The sequence below is a fragment of the Bubalus kerabau genome, chromosome 8 (genome assembly GCF_029407905.1).
Source record: "Bubalus kerabau isolate K-KA32 ecotype Philippines breed swamp buffalo chromosome 8, PCC_UOA_SB_1v2, whole genome shotgun sequence".
Taxonomy (NCBI): domain Eukaryota; kingdom Metazoa; phylum Chordata; class Mammalia; order Artiodactyla; family Bovidae; genus Bubalus; species Bubalus kerabau.
Genome location: NC_073631.1, coordinates 45,709,501 through 45,734,448, shown reverse-complemented (window position 1 = coordinate 45,734,448; position 24,948 = coordinate 45,709,501). Strand labels below are relative to the sequence as shown.

Sequence of the window (24,948 nt, the reverse complement as noted above, 5' to 3'; positions counted from 1 at the left end):
AGAAAGAGAAACTCAAAAGATGGTAGGTGTTGTGAGAGGGCATCAGAGGGCAGACACACTGAAACCATAATTACAGAAAACTAGTCAATATGATCACACGGACCACAGCCTTGTCTAACTCAATGAAACTAAGCCATGCCGTGTGGGGCCACCCAAGATGGGCAGATCACAGTGGATAGGTCTGACAGAATGTGGTCCACTGGAGAAGGGAATGGCAAACCACTTCAGTATTTTTGCCTTGAGAACCCCATGAACAGTATGAAAAGGCAAAATGATAGGATTTTGAAAGAGGAACTCCCCAGGTCGGTAGGTGCCCAACATGCTACTGGAGATCAGTAAAGAAATAACTCCAGAAAGAACGAAGGGATGGAGCGAAAGCAAAAACAATATCCAGCTGTGGATGTGACTGGTGATAGATGCAAGGTCCAATGCTGTAAAGAGCAATATTGCATAGGAACGTGGAATATTAAGTCCATGAATCAAGGCAAATTGGAGGTGGTCAAACAGGAGATGGCAAGACTGAACGTTGACATTCTAGGAATCAGCGAACAAAAATGGACTGCTGCTAAGCTGCTTCAGTCAGTTCTGACTCTGTGCGACCCCATAGGCGGCAGCCCACCAGGCTCCACCGTCCCTGGGATTCTCCAGGCAAGAACGCTGGAGTGGGTTGCATTTCCTTCTCCAATACAGAAGAGTGAAAAGTGAAAGGGAAGTCGCTCAGTCGTGCCCGACCCTCAGCGACCCCATGGACTGCAGCCTACCAGGCTCCTCCGCCCATGGGATTTTCCAGGCAAGAGTACTGGAGTAGGGTGCCATTGCCTTCTCTGAAAATGAACTGGAATGGGTGAATTTAACTCAGATGACCAGTATATCTACTACCGTGGGCAGGAATCCCTTAGAAGAAATGGATTCGCCATCAAGGTCAACAAAAGAGTCTGAAATGCAGTACTTGGATGCAATCTCAAAAACGACAGAATGATCTCCGTTCATTTCCAAGGCAAACCATTCAATACCACAGTAATCCAAGTCTATGCCCCAACCAGTAACATTAAAGAAGCTGAAGTTGAACGGTTCTATGAAGACCTACAAGACCTTTTAGAACTAACACCCAAAAAAGATGTCCTTTTCATTATAGGGGACTGGAATGCAAAAGTAGGAAGTCAAGAAACACCTGGGGTAACAGGCAGATTTGGCCTTGGAATACGGAATGAAGCAGGGCAAGGCTAATAGAGTTTTATCAAGAGAAAGCAATTGTCATAGCAAACACCCACTTTCAACAACACAAGAGAAGACTCAACACATGGACATCACCAGATGGTCAACACTGAAATCAGATAGATTATATTCTTTGCAGTCAAAGATGGAGAAGCCCTATACAGTCAGCAAAAACAAGACTGGGAGCTGACTGTGGCTCAGATCATGAACTTGTTATTGCCAAATTCAGACCTAAATTGAAGAAAGTAGGGAAAATTACTAGACCATTCAGGTATGACCTAAATCAAATTCCTTATGATTATACAGTGGAAGTGAGAAATAGATTTAAGGGACTAGATCGAATAGAGTGCCTGATGAACTATGGACTGAGGTTCGTGACATTGTACAGGAGCCAGGGATCAAGACCATCCTCATGAAAAAGAAATGCAAGAACGCAAAATGTCTGTCCAGGAAGGCCTTACAAATAGCTGTGAAAAGAAGAGAAGCGAGAAGCAAAGGAGAAAAGGAAAGATAAAAGCATGTGAATGCAGAGTTCCAAAAATAGCAAGGAGAGATAAGAAAGCCTTCCTCAGCGATCAATGCAAAGAAATAGAGGAAAACAACAGAATGGGAAAGACTACAGATCTCTTCAAGAAAATTAGAGATATCAAGGGAACATTTCATGCAAAAATGGGCACAATAAAGGACAGAAATGGTAGGGACCTAACAGAAGCAGAAGATATTAAGAGGAGGTGGCAAGAATACACAGAAGAACTGTACAAAAAAGAGCTTCATGACCCAGATAATCACAATGGTGTGATGACTCACCTAGAGCCAGACATCCTGGAATGTGAAGTCAAGTGGGCCTCAGAAAGCATCAGTATGAACAAAGCTAGTGGAGGTGATGGAATTCCAGTTGAGCTATTTCAAATCCTGAAAGATGATGCTCTGAAAGTGCTACACTGAATATGCCAGCAAATTTGGAAAACTCAGCAGTGGCCACAGGACTGGAAAAGGTCAGTTTTCATTCCAATCCCAAAGAAAGGCAATGCCAAAGAATGCTCAAACTACCGCACAATTGCACTCATCTCACATGCTAGCAAAGTAATGCTCAAAATTGTCCAAGCCAGTCTTCAGCAATATGTGAACCATGAACTTCCTGATGTTCAAGCTGGTTTTAGATAAGGCAGAGGAACCAGAGATCAAATTGCCAACATCTGCTGGATCATCGAAAAGGCAAGAGATTCCAGAGAAGCATCCTTTTTCTGGTTTATTGACTATGCCAAAGCCTTTGACTGTGTGGATCACAATAAACTGTGGAAAATTCTGAAAGAGATGGGAATACCAGACCACCTGATCTGCCTCTTGAGAAACCTGTATGCAGGTCAGGAAGCAACAGTTAGAACTGGACATGAAACAACAGACTGGTTCCAAATAGGAAAAGGAGTACGTCAAGGCTGTATATTGTCACCCTGTTTATTTAACTTATATGTAGAGTACATCATAAGAAATGCTGGACTGGAAGAAGCATAAGCTGGAATCAAGATTGCTGGGAGAAATATCAATAATCTCAGCTCTGCAAATGACACCAGCCTATGGCAGAAAGTGAAGAGGAACTAAAAAGCCTCTTGATGAAAGTGAAAGAGGAGAGTGAAAAAGTTGGCTTAAAGCTCAACATTCAGAAAACGAAGATCATGGCATCTGGTCCCATCACTTCATGGGAAATAGATGGGGAAACAGTGGAAACAGTGGCTGACTTTATTTTTTTGGCCTCCAAAATCACTGCAGATGGTGACTGCAGCCATGAAATTAAAGACATTTACTCCTTGGAAGGAAAGTTATGACCAACCTAGACAGCATATTCAAAAGCAGAGACATTACCTTCCCACAAAGGTCCGTCTAGTCAAGGCTATGGTTTTTCCAGTGGTCACGTATGGATGTGAGAGTTGGATGGTGAAGAAAGCTGAGCACTGAAGAATTGATGCTTTTGAACTGTGGTGTTGGAGAAGACTCCTGAGAGTCCCTTGGACTGCAAGGAGATCCAACCAGTCCATTCTAAAGGAGATCAGTCCCGGGTGTTCTTTGGAGGGAACGATGCTGAAGCTGAAACTCCAGTACTTTGGCCACCTCATGCGAAGAGTTGACTCATTGGAAAAGACTCTGATGCTGGGAGGGATTGGGGGCAGGAGGAGAAGGGGATGACAGAGGATGAGATGGCTGGATGGCATCACTGACTCGATGGACATGAGTCTAAGTGAACTCCGGGAGTTGGTGATGGACAGGGAAGCCTGGTGTGCTGCGATTCATGGGGTTGCAAGAGTCAGACAGGACTGAGTGAATTAACTGAACTGAACTGAACTGGAAGTTTAAAATAAGCTGCTGCTGCTGCTGCTAAGTCGCTTCAGTCGTGTCCGACTCTGTGTGACCCCATAGACGGAAGCCCATCAGGCTCCCCTACCCTTGGGATTCTCCAGGCAAGAACACTGGAGTGGGTTGCCATTTCCTTCTCCAATGCATGAAAGTGAAAAGTGAAAAGGAAGTCACTCAGTCGTGTCCGACTCTTAACGACCCCATGGACTACAGCCTACCTGGCTCCTCCATCCATGGGATTTTCCAGGCAAGAGTACTGGAGTGGGGTGCCATTGCCTTCTCCGTTAAAATAATCTAAAACCCCTGAAAGGCACCACAGATTTTTTGCGGTTTTGCAGTGTCAAGAAGAAAAAAAAATTAACTGTTGGTGTTCAAGAGCTACTCAGGGGCACGCTCCCCATGGACCCACTAGACCACGTTTGATCCTCTGGACCAAGTCCAGCCTGCTCATATATTTTTTATGGTCCAAGAGGTAAGTAAACTGTTTATACACTTCTAAATAATTGAGAAAAAAATGAAGAATAATATTTTAATAGGTAAAAATATATAAATCTCAAGTTTCTGTGTACCTGAGCTACATTTATTGAAATAAATCCATGCTCTTTATTTATATATAGATTTTGGCCACTTTTCTAAACAATGAGTAGCTGCAAAGAGACTGGGTAACCAAAGCCTAAAATATTTACTACCTGACCCTCTAAAGAAAATATTTGCTGACCTACAATCCTGGGTGGGCAAACACTGTGAGAAAAAAAGCAAACTAGATGTAGACTGGGTCTCACCAAAGCTCAGTTCAACCTCACGTTGACCCAGTTCTGATCAGATTAAGGTGATTAGCCTCCATTCTATCTCCCTAGTAGAAGAAGGATAAATCTTTGCCAGTGAAACATATTATCATCTTAAGCCTCTACATTTTTTAAACATATATTACACATATTTCAGCATTTCAGAAAATTACTACCATTTTTTATCTGAATTGACTTGTGAAACATATAAAGAACCTTGTCTTAACTAGTAGACTCAACAGCAATGCATTAACACTCAATATTTTAAACAATTTTAACCTAAATAATTAAAAAAAAAGAAAAAGAAGTAAAACAGAAGCAATATTATGACAAAAAGGTACTTTTCTTGTTAATAAAACCTAAGCTATGTGTCTGGAACAATAGCATTTTACCTAGATATTAGTTTCCATTGTAAAATACTCCAATAATATATGAAATAAAGTCTGTGGATTACTTATTTTGAACAAAATGAAAAACAGTAATTAACCAGTTATAAAACCATTATGAGCTATAAGACTCTATTCTAGGACTCATTTCTTAATGGCAAATGGATTCAGAGATCCTGGTATATTTTAGGGATATACCATCCTGAAAAGACAGACGAGTATAGATATAGGAGAAACTGATAACATTGAAATGTTATAGTTATTCAAAATGTTAAACTCACATCTCTCCCGGAATTTCAAGATTTGACTTTAATCGCCTTTTATAATGAAAAGAACAACTCAGAGAATAACAAGACAGCTGAGAAGTTCAACATGTTAAAGAACTGCAAAATCACTGAATTCATCTGTGGCATAAGTAAATTGTAACTCCTAGATATAGCAGATCAGGTCATTTTAATTTATAACCAATGATACTTTGCAACACATGTCTTATGGGTATCAATGAAATGTACCCTAATTGTGCTCAAAATCTCATGTCACAATATAATTGTAAAAAATTCACATACATACAGCTATACTTGTATACAGAAGGCATACAGATATAGCTATGAATATAAAATTAAAGTGATAAAAATTAGAGACTAATGCATTCAAATACATACGTGTAAATTGTATACTGATTTTTTAATTTAACCCAGTTGTATAACCAACTTGTGAATATTTACCATATAACTTAAGAATGAACAATAGCATCTTGATATTATCTGAGACAGAATTATGTCAAAATTAAAGGACTTTTAGAATTACAGACTTCGTAAAAAGTTGACTTTCTAAAAGCTTTTTAAAAAGTGTAAATATTCTTCATCACTTTCCTCACTTTTAAGAGCTCTTCAATGATGAGATGTCTCTGAACAAGGCTCTAATAATTTGATCAGATAAAAACTATGAATGTGTTCAAATAATGAATCTTCAGGAGTATATGATATTTATCATTTTAGACAAATTATAAGTATTCTTTCAACATTAAACTCAATAGTACAAAACTTATAAGTATCATCAGTAACAGATTTCATCTATATAATTTACTATATGAGAACAAGATTTTCATTCATCTAATCATCAGGATTATTGTTAAAAACCCTTCACATAGATAAAAACAGTTGATTTTCAAGCAAGTTATGCCATTTCATTGGGAAATGTAAAATACTAAAGATAACCCAGCACATTCATGCTTGTATTTAAATGCTTGGTTGAAAGAAAGAATATTTACATATATCTTTAAATCATAGATTCATTTCATAATAACTATTAGAATGTTATGCCTCACAACACAGAAATAAAGTATTACTTATAGTTTCACAGTACTTTTCTCTATACACCATATTCAATTCCAATGAAAAGATCAGAGTACTCAGAGAGACATATTGCAAACAAAAACTCCCTAGTAGGTGGTGGAAAGTAAGGCCAGGAGTCAAACAGAACCCACAGAGATGACAGAGCTCTGATATCCAGCACAGTCACCTCAGAGAGAAAAAGGAAAACCACATGGCACTGCTGAAATGCCGAGTTAATTCTCTCTCCTATCTGAGCACTAAATATTACAGCTTTAAAACTGTCTCAATCAGAATACAGTTTCTTTAGACAAGACTCTCTTTTAAGAAATAGACACATTATTGAAGTGCAACGGCAAAACACCATAAAAACTTAAATAACTTACCATTTTCTTTGCACTCTTCTGGAGGTTTAGCCTTTTTCGCAAGTCGTGGATCCAGCCATGATGTTGTCTTTGTGTTATGGCTGAAAAGAAAAGAGATCACTCTGAACAGACACATACTGAAAGGAATCACGTTTATTCCTTAAGAGGAAAAAAAAAAAAAAACAGGGTTAGACCAACAAAATTGCAATCGATACACTTAATTTGCTTACTGGTTCTAAGTAGCCCTGAAGGAGGTGTAAGAGTAATTGTGCAAGGCAGCTGTAAATTTGGCAACCTCAGCTCCCTGTCCTCAAAGCAGCTATTTTTATTAAAATCAACTAGAATGTTGCCAAGTTAACCTCATTGAAAATGCAGAACTCATCCAGAGCAAATGGAATTTATTACAAATACAGGATTCTCCAGTTGGAAGAGCACAGGCTGAAGGCTCTGATACTATTTCCTGAGTTTTGCAAAAGAATTATTTTCATCTTAAATCTGTCCTTTTCATAAACAGTTGTTTTGTTACTCTTTTAACTACAGAGTTGGCAGAGGGAGTACAAAAGTGATACAAATTATAGCATGTTCTTGGGATTCCTACATTTTCTCAAAAAGTGATTAATAGCAATTTCATTAATCCACATTTAGCTATCTTCCATGTAAATACTTTCAATCCAGCCAGGGGGTAAAAATGCTTGTATTCTAGCATTTCTGAATGGAATTTCTAGGAATTACTAATTTTTAACGATAATTTTGTTTTTAAAAAAATGATCTCTGGGAAGTCTTGCAAAAATTTAAAAAACAAAGGAGAGATGTTTTTAGAACAGTGTCTTTAAAAGAGGTTCTGGAATGACCTGCACTGGAATCATCTGGTGGATTTAATCCATCTTCTGGATCCTCATAGAACTACCAAATCAGAATCTTTGAGGTGAAGCTGCAAAATCTCCATCTTTGGCTAGCACTCCAGGTGATTCTTATACATTCTGTGTTTGAAAACTACATTATGAATGAACTACATTATGGTTATGAATAGCTCATAAGCATACAGTGGAGCTAAACTATTTGCTGTGAATAGCTGTCTCATGTTATCGCATCTGTCAATGGACAAAATACCAAGGAAGTGACATCTGTAAGGACTAAAAAGAATGATCAAAGTCACAGATGTAGAAAAGTGAGGTTTGTATAGAAAAGAGTTAGAATGTAATATGAAAGGGAAAAGTGGAAAATAGGTAAGAAATATAAATTAAACCCATATAACAAGATCTTCGAACACATTTGTAAGGAAGTCAAAATTACAATTATGATGTCAATTCACATATATTGTCTGTTTCTTCAATGAGATTTAAATACATTTTATCATATTACAGTGTTAGATAAATAATCTGATGAATCAATCTGCACTTAAAGCACAGCTCAGAAAAGTCTCCCAGGTAGCATATTTAATAGCAAACTTCTAGAGATTAAATGCCTATTTAATGAAGGGAATTTCAAGGCAGGAAGGAGGAGAGAATGGGTTAAGGAGGGCAGTGAGCAAATGATTCCAGAGTGTTAAAGTACTGTTCAAAGAGTGTTTTCTGGATGATCATATGTTTGCCCAAGTGCAGAGCCATCTCCGGTCTGAGAACCTAGACATTAATATCCTTGGGTCATGAAGTTTCTGCTCTTAAAAAGGATTCCCTTTTATTTCTGACTTACATGTGGGGTAAAGAGAAAACACTTTCCAATCATTTTCTTCATACTTAGGAACTCCTCAATAATTGATCTTTCTGAGCAGGACTCTAATAAATCTGATGAGATAAAGTCTACGAATTTGGTGAAATTATAAACTGTTGGGAGAGTATGCTAGCTTTTATTTTCTCCACATGTGACTTCTGTAAAGTAGTATCTCATTCTGGTCCTGATCTGTAGTCATATCAATATCATCTAGTCTTTTCCTCTCAGTTAAAGACTTGATGCCTATGGACAGAATGGGGGTTATGACTATCCTAATGTGAGGATAGTGGCACTGGGTTCAGTGCTCATTGATCCCATTTGAAAAATAAAGTCACTGTAAAGATGCACTTTATAGATGTGCCTCAGTTCAAAGTATATATATATGTGTGTGTGTGTGTGTGTGTGGTTCAGTTCAGTCACTCAGTCGTGCCCAACTCTTTGCAACCCCATGAACCGCAGCACACCAGGCCTCCCTGTCCATCACCAACTCCCAGAGTCCAGCCAAACCCATGTCCATTGAGTCGGTGATGCCATCCAACCATCTCATCCTCTGTCGTTCCCTTCTCCTCCTGCCCTCAATCTTTCCCAGCATCAGGGTCTTTTCCAATGAGTCAGTTCTTCGCATCAGGTGGCCAAAGTATTGGAGTTTCAGCTTCAGCATCAGTCCTTCCAATGAACACCCAGGACTGATCTCCTTTAGGATGGACTGGTTGGATCTCCCTGCAGTCCAAGGGACTCTCAAGAGTATTCTCTAACACCACAGTTCAAAAGCATCAATTCTTCGGTGTTCAGCCTTCTTCACAGTCCAACTCTCACATCCATACATGACCACAGGAAAAGCCATAGCCTTGACTAGACGGACCTTTGTTGGCAAAGTAATGTCTCTGCTTTTGAATATGCTATCTAAGTTGGTCATAACTTTCCTTCCAAGGAGTAAGCATCTTTTAAATTCATGGCTGCAGTCACTATCTGCAGTGATTTTGGAGCCCAGAAAAATAAAGTCAGCCACTGTTTCCACTGTTTTCCCATCTATCTGCCATGAAGTGATGGGACCAGATGCCATGATCTTCATTTTCTGAATGTTGAGCTTTAAGCCAACTTTTTCACTCTCCTCTTTCACTTTCATCAAGAGGCTTTTTAGTTCCTCTTCACTTTCTGCCATAAGGGTGGTGTCATCTGCATAACTGAGGTTATTGCTATTTCTCCCAGCAATCTTGATTCCAGCTTGTGCTTCCTCCAGCCCAGCATTTCTCATGATGTACTCTGCACATAAGTTAAATAAGCAAGGTGACAATATATATCCTTGATGTACTTCTTTTCCTATTTGGAACCAGTCCATTGTTCCATGTCCAGTTCTAACTGTTGTTTCCTGACCTGCATACAGATTTCTCAAGAGGCAGGTCAGGTGGTCTGGTATTCCCATCTCTTGAAGAATTTTCCACAGTTTATTGTGATCCACACAATCAAAGGCTTTGGCATAGTCAATAAAGCAGAAATAGATGTTTTTCTGGAACTCTCTTGCTTTTTTGATGATCCAGCAGATGTTGGCAATTTGATCTCTGGTTCCTCTGCCTTTTCTAAAACCAGCTTGAACATCAGGAAGTTCATAGTTCTTGTATTGCTGAAGCCTGGCTTGGAGAATTTTGAGCATTACTTTACTAGTGTGTGAGATGCGTGCAATTGTGCGGTAGTTTGAGCATTCTTTGGCATTGCCTTTCTTTGGGATTGGAATGAAAACTGACCTTTTTCAGTCTTGTGGCCATTGCTGAGTTTTCCAAATTCGTTGGCATATTGAGTGCAGCACTTTCACAGTGTCATCTTTCAGGATTTGAAATAGCTCAACTGGAATTCCATCACCTCCACTAGCTTTGTTCATAGTGATGCTTCCTAAAGCCCACTTGACTTCACATTCCAGGATGTCTGGCTCTAGGTGAGTGATCACACCATCATGATTATCTGGGTCGTAAAGATCTTTTTTTGTACAGTTCTTCTGTGTATTCTTGCCACCTCCTCTTAATATTTTCTGCTTATTTTAGGTCCCTACCATTTCTGTCCTTTATTGTGCCCATCTTTGCATGAAATGTTCCCTTGGTAGATATGTGTTGATGTCTATGTTTTTATGTGCTACCAAAAAACTTGGGAGGTAAGCAAGGAAAATAAACTTCCCTTCTATTTACCTATACCTGCTTTTTCCAAATTCTTCCCCTATTTTTGAGCAAAGTCATTTCTAGGTCTCTAAGATGTATTCACAAGAGGACACACATCTTTAAATAAGTATGAAGGCGACATTACTAAGCCACTGCAGGCAGTCAAATTACCATTTCTATACAGCTCCAACATGGGTCTCTAATACTGTCTAATTTAGTAGAGACTCATGAATTTCCTATTTTTCCTGAGTTTATATAAAGCATTTCATTACAGGATGATTTTTTCAGGTTGAACTAGCATTAACAGTGTGTCACTTTAATACATTTTGACAGATTGAGTCTCTTATAGTTAACAGCATTCTTAGCTGATCCTCTGAACTGATTCTGAAAGAAAGTGGGTTGTAGTTACCTCCAGTAATTGTCACAAACATCTCATGAATATACAGCATGGTATTTTCCATCAGTGGCTCTCACAAGCCTTGTAGTTTGCATGCGTCTTTAAGATGCCTTACAAAGGGGATATTTTTAATGCATTTGGGAGACAACAGACTAGGTGGCTTTTTCACTTTCTTAAATTATTTAATTTTTAAACCTCAACAATTTCACTTGAAAATAAGATTTGACATTGGGCAGGAGATTGTGTAAAAGGGGACCACTGAGGGATTTTTCACAATCTGCACACCATCCTTCCTCAAGAGTTAAGAATGTGATTTCCTGTCACTTTCATTACTGAAGATGCAGAGGCAGATGCAGAACACCAATTTCCTGCTTTTCCCCAAATTGTGAGGAGCATGAATAACAAGAAGGTAAGATGCTAATTCTATATAACCCTGTATTTCAATACTAGTTTCTTCAACAGAGACACATACACATATATAGGCTGCCTTTGCAAATAAACTTTTTCTAGTTGAGGATTGAAATACATATTTTCCAGGAACTTTGAATCACAGTAATATACTACTCTATATATTTCTACGGAGAAGGCAATGGCACCCCACTCCAGTACTCTTGCCTGGAAAATCCCATGGACAGAGGAGCCTGGTAGGCTGCAGTCCATGGAGTTGCGAAGAGTCGGACATGACTGAGTGACTTCACTTTCACTTTTCACTTTCCTGCATGTATTTCTATGGCTAAAGTTAATGAGATGATTATGAAGAGTAAGAGATCAAGTGGAGTCAGTAGCTATTCAAGTTCTATCACTGTCATATATTAAAACCTTAAAAAATGGTATATCCAAAAGTCTTTGATGTTAAACCATCAGGAGGACTGGAGTAAACCAGAAGTGAAATTTCATTCAGCCCTTCAATTCTAGTTTAAATTCACATCAGAATGGCCTTGAAGACATGTGATAGGCTGACTTGTAATGAATTTGAAATTTCTGGATAATTTTTAAGTTTAACCTTTTCCAAATTGACAAAAGCAGCACAATAAATAATAACATCTTATCTGCCGAGGAAACAGTCTTCTCATACAGAAAATGCTTCCCTTTAACAGGAAAAGCTGCTGACATTATGCCATACCACTGCAAAGATATTCTTATTATCTTGTAACGTTTCCTGATTGCCTATTTTGTCAGGGACTGCGCTAGAACTTCCATAGCATCACTTCATTTAATGCTAAAGAGTCTTTGCAGCTATTATTTTTAACTCCATTTTACATAAAAATGAAGGCTGAGAGAAGATGAGTGACTTGCCTAAGGAAACACATCTAGTGCATGAGAGTAAAAGCACTGGCCTTATACAGACATATCTGATTCCCAACGCCAAGTTTTTTTTTTTTTTAATGATCTGAAACCAGAGACATAATAAATCTAAAACTTTTCTTTTTATACAGAGATGCTTTATTTCACTCTCTTGGGTAACAGTTAAAGATCTTTTTCCCAGTTTCATAGCCAATGGTTTACAAAGTGAGACTTTTATCTCCTTTGTGAGAATAGTAATCACTGATTAAATTCCTTTGTGTTGAATGCCTTGTGCTTGGTATTATATTAAATTGTACATTCATAGAGATATTATCATTAAAAATATTTTCTCCTTATAAACTTGAATTCTCTATTCAAATCATTTAAAATCAAATTTGAATATTTTTTCCAGAATAGTCTTACAATGGTGATGTATATAATCTACAGGTGAATATTGAGTCATAGAGGTTATAGAGAATTAGGTTAATAAAAAAGCTTTCAAATGAGCAGAGTATTTATTCGGAGTAAAACAAAATTTTCATATAGGTCATGCCCACTCTATCCTCTATTCTTTTTTTTTTTTTTCATTTACTCTATGTTTTTCCAGTTGGGCTCAAACCTGTTAATGGTTTCCTAGGTATACAAAAGGCTCTATGTTGACCCAATTCAAATCCAATTTTAAGACAACTCCTCTTTTCATTTTTCTCTTCCTTCTGTTTTCTTTTACTCTTTTCTTCCTACCTTTGTACTGACACTGAAATCCAAATAATATTTTCACTACTGCACAAATACTAGATGGCATTTCATCAACTGAAATTTGATTAGTGGATAAGAAACTTTTATTATCAAATATACTCCTTTCCTTTGCTCTGTTTTCTTTAAAAAATAGTAACAGACTTAAAACAATGATAAACACATTGAATTTTGAAAGTTCTCCAGAAAAGCCAATTCTGAATCTTAGTTTTTATTACATAAACTGCATTTTCATTTTGGGAAATACTACCCTGGGAGAATAAAAAGAGATTGAACTCAATAATACTTGACAGCATGAAACATAGTAACAAGGTAAACAAGGCCCAGATAAATATTTTAGAGTCCTCTGAGCATTTAAGATGCACGTGAATGTTAAAATTCTAGTAGTCGTCACATATGTTCAGAATCAGGAAGAACACAGAGATTACTGGCTGTATTTTATGTATTTTTAAAAATTAACATTAGTTTTTAAAGGAATATAGATATTTACATTTCATATAATAGTCAGTAAAGTCCTCAGATTGATTATATCACTTTCTGAAAGATTTTGTCTTCCCTCTTGATCATTATTTCAGAAGGAAGAACTGTTGAACAATGACTGGACACATCTAATTGATAATGAACAGTAGAAGTTTTTCTATTTAAGACTTTCATTGTACTGCTTAATCTTTTCTATTTATACATCGATAATCCACATAAAAATTGTCAATGACCTTTACAGTGGTTATCTGTTTCCTAAATAATATTCCTAAAATTTTGTTAAGCACATGAATTATGAGCTTGTCATCATATTGCCTTTCATATATTTAGAATACATTTTTAAAAGAGGTTTTATTATAAATTTATCCTGGATATTATGAGTGTTTGTTGCAAACTACTTTGTTCGAATGCTTATTTTCTGTCTGGAGACTGCACTAGAACCTTGTACAGAAAAAAAAATATTCAATATATCTACTGCTATTGTAAAACAAATAACAGAGAGTAAGCAAAGACCAGATGTTGGTATACACCAAGTCTAGACTGAGAAAACATTTATGCTTTACCAAAAAACCAACTTTTCTTTCCAGTAAATTTCTAAAATATTTCGTTTTCTTTCAATAAATGAAAGTACTAAATTTGTTGAAAATGGGAATTGGTGATTTACTTAAAACTTAAGGAAATATAGAAATAGCAACAACGGATGAAATAGATCATGTGTCTTATTTAGAATTTGGGAAAGCATGTATATCCAAGACATTTTCCATAGGTATGATTTTCAGTTTCAAAAGCTTGCTTTTAAAAATCTATTATTTAAGATGACATAGTGTTCACTGCTCTTCGGGAAGATGTTAGTAAACAAATAGGTTCTTGTTACTGTTTTGTTTTTTGCCAAAGCAATAGCAGTCTCTTTTATGTCACTAACTAAACTGACTCCCAAACAAAGAACTAATTTAATGGGATTCCCAAAGCATGTCAATCCAGATTAACCCTGTGGCAGCAATTCTTTGCGGAATGTTTAGCCTCTGGAATAGTAAATTCTGGCTGAGAAACTTATAAAACAAATACTATTTGTAATATAAAAGTCTGTTTTTTTCTTTTTTTTTTTTAGCCAGTGCCTGTTTACATATTGGAAGTAGCATGGGATAATGTCAATGGCTTTGCAGGGTCACAAAGTTGTAAGACCTTGGGAATATTAATTTGTCCAAGGTGCCTCAGAATCTCATGTATAAAATGGGAGTACCTCAAATGCTTCAAAGGGTCGTCAAGAGTTGAACACGACTGAGTGACTATCATACAATATATGTAAAGAAGGCATCATGGCAAACAGCAAGGACCCTGTAGCGACATTTTGCCCATGAAAATATGGAAGTATGAATGTTGTCAGTTTTGTTGACCACTGTAACCCCAGGGTTTAATAAAATAGTTCCTAGAACACAGGGTGTGCCCAATAAATGAAATCAAAGCATCCTTGTTTTGTCATATCCTGGTTATATGATCAAGGCAAGGTGCTTACCTCTGTAAGTTTTAGGTTCCCAAAATGAGAAATAAATAAGCACAATGTAAATGATTAACATATTAGCTTTACTGCTAAGTAAGCTGAACACAGACTGTAAAATGTAGGCACTAAATATGTGGTGATTATTATTACTAATTTGAATGTACAATTAATATACTATTTAAAAAGATAATATTAATGAAGAAGATATTATGAGTTAAGCAGACTATTGGTTTTAAACAATAGTATACACTTGAAAGTCTTAAAAATTGCTAAACATAAGACATTAGAGATTTTGTGGCTCAGTGGTAAACAATCCGCCTGTCAATGCAGGAGATGTGGGTTCCATCCCTGGGTCAGGAAGATCCACTGGAGGAGGAAATGGCAACCCACTTGAGTATTCTTGCCTGGAAAATTCCATGGTCAGAGGAGCCTGGTGGGCTATAGTCCATGGGGCTGCAGAGTCAAACACAACTGAGTGACTGAGCACAAGACAGAAATGCTTTAAAGCCATGCTTGGAAGAGTGCATTCTCTGCAATTTAAAATTCTGTTGTGTAAAAATACTTGTTCAGACACTTACCTTTTCCCATTAAATGTCACTGTAAGTGATAAAAGGAATCTGCTTTAATTATTCAACAAAAGATGGAGTCTTGAAGACTGTGGGAAATAATTGTCCCATTTGTTCAATATTGAGAACAATGATAAAAATTTCCCTCATCTTTTATCTGCAGCACTTGTAAAGACCGAGACATATAAACTACTTGTCAATACTGAGTAAATAAATAATTATTTTAAAACATTGCATAGATGACAAAAATTAAATTACTCTTACCTTAACTCAAAGGTTTTATATATATATATATTTATAAATATATATATATAAATAAATACATATATAATAAGGAACTAAAGGGGAACTAAAGAACAAGAGGGGAACTAAAGAACGTCTTGATGAGGGTGAAGGAGGAGAGTGAAATAGCTGGCTTAAAACTAAATACTGAAAAAACTAAGATCAAGGCATCCTGCCCCATTACTTCCTAACAAATAGAGGCGGGAAAAGTGGAAGTAGTGACAGATTTCTTCTTCTTGGGCTCTAAAACCACATGGATGGTGACTGCAGCCATGAAATCAGAAAATGTTTGCTTCTTGGCAGGAAAGCTATGACACACCTAGACAGTGTGTTGAAAAGCGGAGACATTACTTTGCTGATGAAGGTCCGTATAATAAAGGCTATGGTCTTCCCAGTGGTCACGTATAGTTGTGAGAAAGTGAAAGTCATTCAATCGAGTACAACTCTTTGCAACCCCATGGACTACACAGTCCATGGAATTCTCCAGCCAGGATAGAGGAGTAGGTAGCCATTCCCTTCTTCAGGGGATCCTCCCAACCTAGGGATCAAACTCAGGTCTCCTGGATTGCAGGTGGATTCTTTACCAGATGAGCCACAGGTGAAGGCCAAGAATACTGGAATGGGTAGCCTATCCCTTCTCCAGCAGATCTTTCTGATCCTGGAATCAAACCAGAGTCTTCTGCATTGTAGGCAGATTCTTTACCAACTAACAGTGAGAGCTGGACCATAAAGAATGCAGACTACCAAAGAATTGATGCCTTTGAACTGTGGTACTGGAGAAGACTCCAGAGAGTCCCTTGGAGAGCAAGGAGATCAAACCAGTCAATCTTAAGGGAAATCAACCCTGAATATCCACTGGAAGGACTGAAGCTGAAGCTCAAACTCCAGTATTTTGGTCATCTGATGAGAATAGCTGACTCATTGGAAAAGTCCCTGATGCTGGGAAAGATTGAGGGCAGAAGAAGAGGGCATCAGAGGATGAGATGGCTGGATGGCATCACTGATGCAATGGACATGAACTTGGACAAACTTCAGGAGATGGTGAGGGACAGAGAGGCCTGGTGTGCTATAGTACAAGGGGTTGCATGGAGTTGGAAATGACTGGGTGACAGAACAACAACAATATTTTAATACATACTTAAATGAACACTTCATTTAAGCATAGGTAGAATTCTATTCTACTCAGAAATGAAACTGACCTTTTCCAGTCTTGTGGCTACTACTAAGTTTTCCAAAACTGTTGACATATTGAGTGCAGCACTTTAACAGCATCGTTTTTAAGGATTTTAACAGCTCAACTGGAATCCCATCACCTCCACTAGCTTCAGGACCATAAATAGCATTAAATAGCTTTAGGATCATAAAGTAGGCTGAGGGCCAAAGAATTAATGCTTTTGAACTGTGGTGTTAGAGAAGATTCTTGAGAGTCCCTTGGACAACAAGGAGGTCCAACCAGTCAATCCTGAAGGAAATCAACCTTGAATATTCATTGGAAGGACCAATGATGAAACTGAAGTCCCAATACTTTGGCCACTTGATGCAAAGAGCCAATTCATTGGAAAATACTCTGATGCTGGTAAAGGCTGAAGGAAGGAGGAGGGGACGACAGAGGATGAGATGGTTGGATGGCATCACCAATTCAATGGAAATGAATTTGAGCAAACTTACATGCTAGCAAAGTAAAGCTCAAAATTCTATAAGCCAAGCTTCAACAGTATGTGAACCATGAACTTTCAGATGTTCAAGCTAGATTTAGAAGAGGCAGAGGAATCACAGATCAAATTGACAACATCTGTTGGATCATTGAAAAAGCAAGACAGTTCCAGAAAAACATCTATTTCTGCTTTATTGACTCTGCCAAAGCCTTTGACTGTGTGGATCACAACAAACTGTGGAAAGTTCTTAAAGAGATGGGTATACCAGACTACCTGACCTGCCTCTTGAAAAGTCAGGAAGCAAAGTTAGAACTGGACATGAAACAACAAACTGGTTCCAAATCAAGAAAGGAATACATCAAGGATGTATATTGTCACCCTGCTTATTTAACTTATATGCAGAGTACATCTGGAGAAGGCAATGGCACCCCACTCTGGTACTCTTGCCTGGAAAATCCCATGGACAGAAGAGCCTGGTAGGCTGCAGTCCATGGGGTTGTTAAGAGTCAGACATGACTGGGCAACCTCACTTTCACTTTTCACTTTCATGCACTGGAGAAGGAAATGGCAACCCACTCCACTGTTCTTGCCCGGAGAATCCCAGGTATGGGGGAGCCTGGTGGGCTGCTGTCTATGGGGTCGCACAGAGTTGGACATGACTGAAATGATTTAGCAGCAGCAGCAGAAGAGTACATCATACGAAATGCTGGGCTGGATGAAGCAGAAGCTAGAATCAAGATTGCCAGGAGAAATATCAATAACTTCCGATACGCAGATGATACCACCCTTATGGCAGAAAGTGAAGAAGTAAAGAGCCTCTTGATGAAAGTGAAAGAGGAGAGTGAAAAAGTTGGCTTAAAGCTCAACATTCAGAAAACTAAGATCATGGCATCCGGTCCCATCACTTCATGGCAAACAGATGGGGAAACAGTGGCTGACTTTATTTTGGGGGCTCCAAAGTCACTGCAGATGGTGATTGCAGCCACAAAATTAAAAGATGCTTACTCCTTAGAAGGAAAGTTATGACCAACCTAGACAGCATATTAAAAAGCAGAGACATTACTTTGTCAACAAAAGTCCTTCTAGTCAAGGCTATGGTTTTTCCAGTGGTCATGTATGGATGTGAGAGTTGGACTATAAAGAAAGCTGAGTGCCGAAGATTTGATGCTTTTGAACTGTGGTGTTGGAGAAGACTCTTGAGAGTCCCTTAAACTGCAAGGAGATCCAATCAGTCCACCTAAAGGAAATGAGTCCTGAGTATATATTGGAAGGACTGATGCTGAAGCTGAAACTCCAATACTTTGGCCACCTGATGTGAAGAAGTGACTCACTGGAAAAGACCCTGATGCTCGGAAAGATTGAAGGCGGGAGGCAAAGTGGATGACAGAGGATGGAGGAGACTGTTGAATGGCATCACCGACTGGATGGACATGAGTTTGAGTAAGCTCTGGGAGTTGGTGATGGACAGGGAAGCCTGGCTTGCTGCTGTCCACGGGGTTGCAAAGAGTCAGACACGACTGAGCGACTGAACTGAACTGAATTAGGAGATGGTGAAAGACTGGAAGAAAGAAAGATAGGGAAGCCTAGCATGCTGCAGTCAATGGGATCTGCAGTGACCAAACAACAACTCAAAAATGAATATAGAAATATATTTAAATGTTATACACAGAACCATAGGGTCCTTTTCCTCTGTTTCACTTACTTATGTTTGATTACAGTATTTGTTTCATTGGAGACAAAATTCAGTAAAGTGCAATGGCATCAGTAACTCAATGGGCATGAGTCATAGTGAAGGACAAGGAAGCCTGGTGTGCTGCAGTCCATGGTGTCACAAAGGGTTGGACACAACTTAGTGACTGAACAACAAAAACAATGAGTACATATTAATCTCCCAGGGACTCCCATTACTCTAAGCAGCTCTCACAATATTTTTACCAGAAGTGTTTCCAGTGGTGTCAGCTCTCTTCTGAGAGAGCTGTAATCTCTAATTTTCCACCTCTTCTACATTTCCTTGTTTTACCTTTCTCTTAAATTACTCTTCTTTTTCTTTCTTTCCTCTGACTTTGCTTCAGAACTGCAAACTTTTACATTACAAATAGTATTATGAGTTTCTTGGCGAGAAACTCTGGGACGCGTCATAGCTCAGTCCCTAAGCAGGTCCTAATGGCCCATCACGGTCCCTGTGCTGTTGCTTCTCCTGCCCTTCCAGCCTGTTTGCACAGGGCTTTTAAAGCATGGGCTATATCCAGGTAAGGATTCTCTGCAGTATCATCAGCAGAGATAACCTGTGGGTTGAAGTGCTGAGTTTGTCAAAGGTAGTTAGGAAGGAGCATTCCAGAGGATGGACTGAAAGTGGTCTGGAGGAAGTTACTGAGAAGGAAGTACAGCAGAGCTAAATGTAGGCCACAGAGAAAGGAACAGGCAGCACAGATTGCAACGGTGTGAAAATGAGGTACCAGATGAAAAAGACACTGCCTGACCCCTCCCTGCTCTGCGATACCGGAGCTTATATCACTGAGTCTTATGAGTCAAACTAAGGTTTTTGAAGGAAGAAAAGGCAGATTTCAAGCTGGTCCAGGATGAAGGGTGGGCCAGGGGATACCTCCATTCTGTGAATGACCTATTTAAGCAGGCATCTGCCTCTGCCTCCAATTTTAATCACTTTCCCATCACACTCTTCTCACTTCAGCCTTTACTCCAGGCTTCTTCCCTCTCCTTGACCTCTGGATGAATCTCCCTTAGCATTAACATTCATGTTGCAAATGAAATTGTCTCCTCCTTTTTGTTTTAATTTTTCAGCTCACCCCATCTCTGCTCCTAATACTATTCATTCATCCTTCCCTGCAGTAGTGGGAAGAAGATAAACAAACAAAAAGCTCTGCTTGTTTTTCAAAAGCACTAATGATCAAGCAAAATGAGAATGGAGCCATCATTTCACACGGTTTTCACCAACTGACATCTCTATAGTAGGTCTGGGCATCTTCTCTCTACTCCTAACACATAAAGCATCTGGTTTTTGTAATGGTGATTCTTATACCTGGAATGTACTATTTACCTAGTACCAACTTTTCAAGTCTACATTATTTTACCTTTCCTATAATGCTTCCTTTCATTACTTAAGTCTACGTTAAGTGTATCTTCATTGAAATTGTATCACAAAATTCAGAAATGAGTGGTTGACTAATTGTTTTAACTATCCCTCTTATCCTTTCTTCCCCAGTGTGACAATAAATTTAAGACCAGGGACAAACTCTAATGAGTCTTTTGATTCTGATACTGGATGACTGACTAGCATATTAACAGAATCATTTTGGTCCATTCTCCCACGTCTTGATAGAGCCTCATCATTTACTATAAACCACAAATACAGCTTTTGTTTCATGGAATCTCTTTTTTCCACGATCCCCAAATGTGACGCAGTTAAAAGGGGAAAGTTTATTTTATAATCACAAAAAAGGAGGTTTTTATAATTGCATTATTGAAAGCACGGTAAGGAAATAGTTCTTTCATCAACTTGCAATGCTGTTTTTCTTTTATTATTTCCACATAGTCTTACTCTGCCTATATTATGCAATAAAAATGTGTGGGTAGTCAGTCCCCCTGTTCTAAACAACTGTTCTGAACACCAATGTGAGACCTCATATCTAGGTTTATACTTTGATTTCTGGTCTGAAATGGTGCTATGCTAAGCTTATCAATAACAAAACTATGTTTTTGATATAAATATGCTCAAACATTTAAAAAATTCTGTATGACCTTCTCTTTTCCAATTAATTGATAAAAGGATGCCTGTGGGTCATTGATTATAGCCATAAGAAATACACAAGAGAGTTTTATTCTTTTTTTGTAACTTATAAGATTTGTCAAAAGGTGAATGGTAGCAATGTATTTTATGCATTTCTCATCCATGGTGGAGTCATGCAGAGCACCAAGTAATTACCTGATTATGTATTCCCTTGGCCACATGTTATAAAGTTTTCAAGTGAAAATTAAATATTGGCATGTGGTAACATTTCAATTTCACAACTGAGTTCTGCCTATGGAGATCTAAGTCACAAATCACTCCAGGTTTGGAAAGAAAATCTAGTTTTAATATTTTTCTTGAGTAATCAAGAGTTCACATATTTTTATCTACTATCTGAACTGAAAACTTCAGATTCTGTTAATGTTTCCCTCTGAGTCTTCTACAGCTTTGCAGGAATAGGGATTGTTGTTCATTTACCATATATTTAGTTTTTTACCTTTCTAATGGACATTTTGATTGTCTCATGCACATCAACAATTTAATATTTAGCCACGATCCTCAACTCAGGGGGTTAAAAAAGTTGTTCTACTCCAAAAAGAAAAAGAAAAGGAAAGCTAGACAATGCTGTTAATAAAATATATAAAAACTGAGTTTGTGGAAAAAGCGTCCCCAGTGAAAGGAAAGATTAGACTGAGTATGCATCACTAGTTAGTTCAGAATTAGCCCTTCATTTTCCTTGGTAAATCATAGAAAGGTAAGCAATAAATAGAATGGGATATAATAAAAATAAATATGGCAAACTATACCAAACACATGATTTTATTGACAGCTGACCTTAGGGTCAAATGCTTAAAATATTCTCATTTGTGATTAGCAAGTATTTGGCTCTCAATAGTTGGCATTCGATCAAACCATTGGACATGATGGTGGAGGTTTCTAGCAATTTCATTTAAAAGATGGGGATTATCTCATTTGAGCTACACAGATGTCTTGGAAGGGTAGAGTAAGCATTTCCTCCCTATTTCCAATTCAAAAGTAACATCACATGGATATTTGCCTCCTCAGTCATGATTGCAACAAATTTTACAGTGGCACTATTTAATTCATTATTTGGTTTATAGCTGTAATCTAGAATCTTTAGCTGTATCAAGGTGCCATCCCATTATTCTCTCACAAAGAAGGTAATATTATGATCAATAAAATTCAAATTACTCTGACCTACCTCTCCATCTGTTACATCATATATATACTGCTATGATCTTTGTGAAAATGTTCAGAGAAATGTGTGAGACTCACTCAATGAAGTAGACTTCACCCTTCTCTGTATAAGCCATTTCCCAGTTGTCAGGCAATGGGTCTGAGTCCTCATTCTCCTCAGGTTTAGTTGGTTTCGCATCATCCATCTGCTCCTTCACCTCCTCGGGCTGACTGTACACTGGTGCAGGATAAGGCTGGGAGGGTGTCTCCGCTGAGGCACCTGCACTCTTGTCTTCAGGTTCACTGGATTCTACAAGACAACAAGGGTACATGGTTAGTCACTCCAGCCACTGTAACTTCTGAGTGAGTATGGACTATGGTCACCAGGGAATGAGCTCTCTGAAAGCTAACAGAAAAAGCATAATTGTAACCACCTCTGAAAATTATCAGTAGGCCTATCTGAGGTCCTCTTTCATTCATCATTCTAGTCTATTCTTCAACTAATTAAACCTGATGACTAAATTGGAGGACCATGTCATTATATAGGTGTGGTAGACAGAGCAATGAATCCCTAGGGATGCCTGTATCCTACGCCCTGGAACATGTGATTGTTACCTTATATGGCAAAAGAAGATTTGCAGGATCAATTAAATTAAGGGCCTTGAGATTGGGAGATCATCTTCAATTATTCAGGTGGGCTTGCTCTAATGACAAGGGTCTTTACAAGTACAAAAAGAAAGCAGAAGAGGACTATAAGAGGGAGATAAGACTATTGAAGAGAAGCATTGGCCAAAGAAATGCATTGCTGCTGATTTTGAAGACAGAAGGGGATCCAACACTAGCAAGAAGTGTGGGTGACCTTTAGAAGCTGGCAAGCAAAATCATGGATTTTCTTCTAGAGTCTCTAGAAAATAACACAGTCTTTTAGAAATCTTGATTTAGCCCAGTGAGACCCATTTCAGACTTCTAACCTACAGAGCAGTACGATAAAACAATACGCACTGCTTTAGGCCACTCTTGTTGTTCAGTCACTAAGTCATGTCGATTCTTTGCGACCCCATGGACTGTCTTCCCTGTCCTCCACCATCTCCCAGAGTTTGCTCAAAATCATGTCCATTAAGTTGGTGATGCTATCAAACCATCTCATCCTCTGCTGCTCCCTTCTCCTTTTGCTTTCAATCTTAAGCCACTAGATGTGTGGTAAATTGTTATGGCTGCGACAGAAAACTAATCCAACAGAGCAAAAACTAAAAGAAATATACACTTTAAGAGAAACAATAAAATTCTTGGAGGACCCAACGATATCAGATGTTGAGACCCAAGGATATCAACTTGTAAATGATATGAGATCCAGAATGATGAACAGGAACACATGGAGAAAAAATAAAAGTTCAATAAACATAGACTAAAATTTACCTAAGATGAAGAGACACAGGAGTCTGCCAATTAAAATGGTTCACTATATCTGAGGCCAAATTAATGAAGCATACATTTCACCTAAACACATGTAGGTGAGATTTCCAAACTCCAATGTTAAAAAGCAACTTTACCAGCTTCCATACTGAAGAAACTTACCCCAAAAAAGAGGAATAGAAGATCATCAGAACTTTCACTTGTAATACTTGAAGCTTAAAGATAGTAAGATAATATCTGTAGTAACTTGAGGAGAAGAAAAGTATAGCAGGCCAAGAACTTTACCAAAATATTATTCATCTATACAAAAGAAAGTCACTCTTAAACATGCAGAAGTTCTGAATGCATATCACCCATGTATCCAACCCAAGTATTTCTCAGATGCTACCAGAAGACAGCATCTGATATATCATGATGATTAAATCAGAGTATAGATCTCCAAGTAGGGAGAGATAAGGAGAAGACTTTTTTTTTAATTTAGAAAAAATAAACCCTGCATAATATAGTTAAAAGAAGGATGATCATATTTCAGGAAACTTATAGTATTTGTTAAAGACAGATTCTTAAAAAAGAAGAAAATATTATATTGAAAATTCATTATTAGCATGTGTTTTAATTTTTTTTTCTTTTTTTAAATTTTATTTTATTTTTTTAATTTTTAATTTTATTTTATTTTTAAACTTTACATAACTGTATTAGTTTTGCCAAATATCAAAATGAGTTTTAAATCTTACCTTCGGAAAGCTCAGGTTCAGAGAAATTTCCTGCAAGTTAAGAAGGCAGTTGGAAGAGAAGTCCAAAGGGGAAATGTTTAGATTTCAGATCTTCCTTGGTTCATTCAGGGATTCAGCACCACTATATTTAGGTTTCAGACTGGGGTGTGGTAGTGTACAAAGAGGGAAACCACAGAAAAGATCAAGGGAGCCAAAAGCAGAGTTGGTCTGTGGAATACTTTAGTTTGGAACTTTGGGAGGACTGTTTCCTGCAGATTTGCTCCAAATTTTCATCAGGGTGTCAGAAACAAGTAGATGAATACATTTGGCAAGTACTACTCCGAAGACTTCCCTTTGACATGGGCATCACGCAGAAGTCCAAGTATGCTCTGGTGGAGACTTGGAAAGTAGCTGAGAACAGAGAACCAATCCACCTGCAGTGAGGATCATATGACTTCTTCACAGCAGAAGGTGTAGTGGGGATGGCTTAACCCAGAAACTGGAAGGAGACACTACTGACATACAATGCCAATCTGATGATAAGGCAGCCCTCTTGGAAACAGGAAATTCCACAACTGTTTGGGAACCTAATTTATAACTATTAACATTAAAAAATATACAAATACATATATGGTCTGCCTCAGTAACCCGTTTGAGAAATATCCTCTAGAAATAAA

General features: G+C 38.0%; 1 protein-coding gene across 4 annotated transcripts in view; it reads right to left on the bottom strand.

Annotated features, from left to right (window-relative positions):
* The window catches only part of MAGI2 (membrane associated guanylate kinase, WW and PDZ domain containing 2), an 831,153-nt gene that overhangs the window by 497,936 nt on the left and 308,269 nt on the right, over positions 1-24,948 (bottom strand). For all 4 annotated transcript variants that reach the window (XM_055590145.1, XM_055590146.1, XM_055590147.1 and 1 more), the window contains 2 exons: positions 22,245-22,455; positions 6,453-6,532 (listed from right to left, as the gene is read on the bottom strand). In XM_055590145.1, the coding sequence (XP_055446120.1) occupies positions 6,453-6,532; positions 22,245-22,455 (291 nt within the window). The remainder of the gene's footprint in view (positions 1-6,452; positions 6,533-22,244; positions 22,456-24,948) is intronic.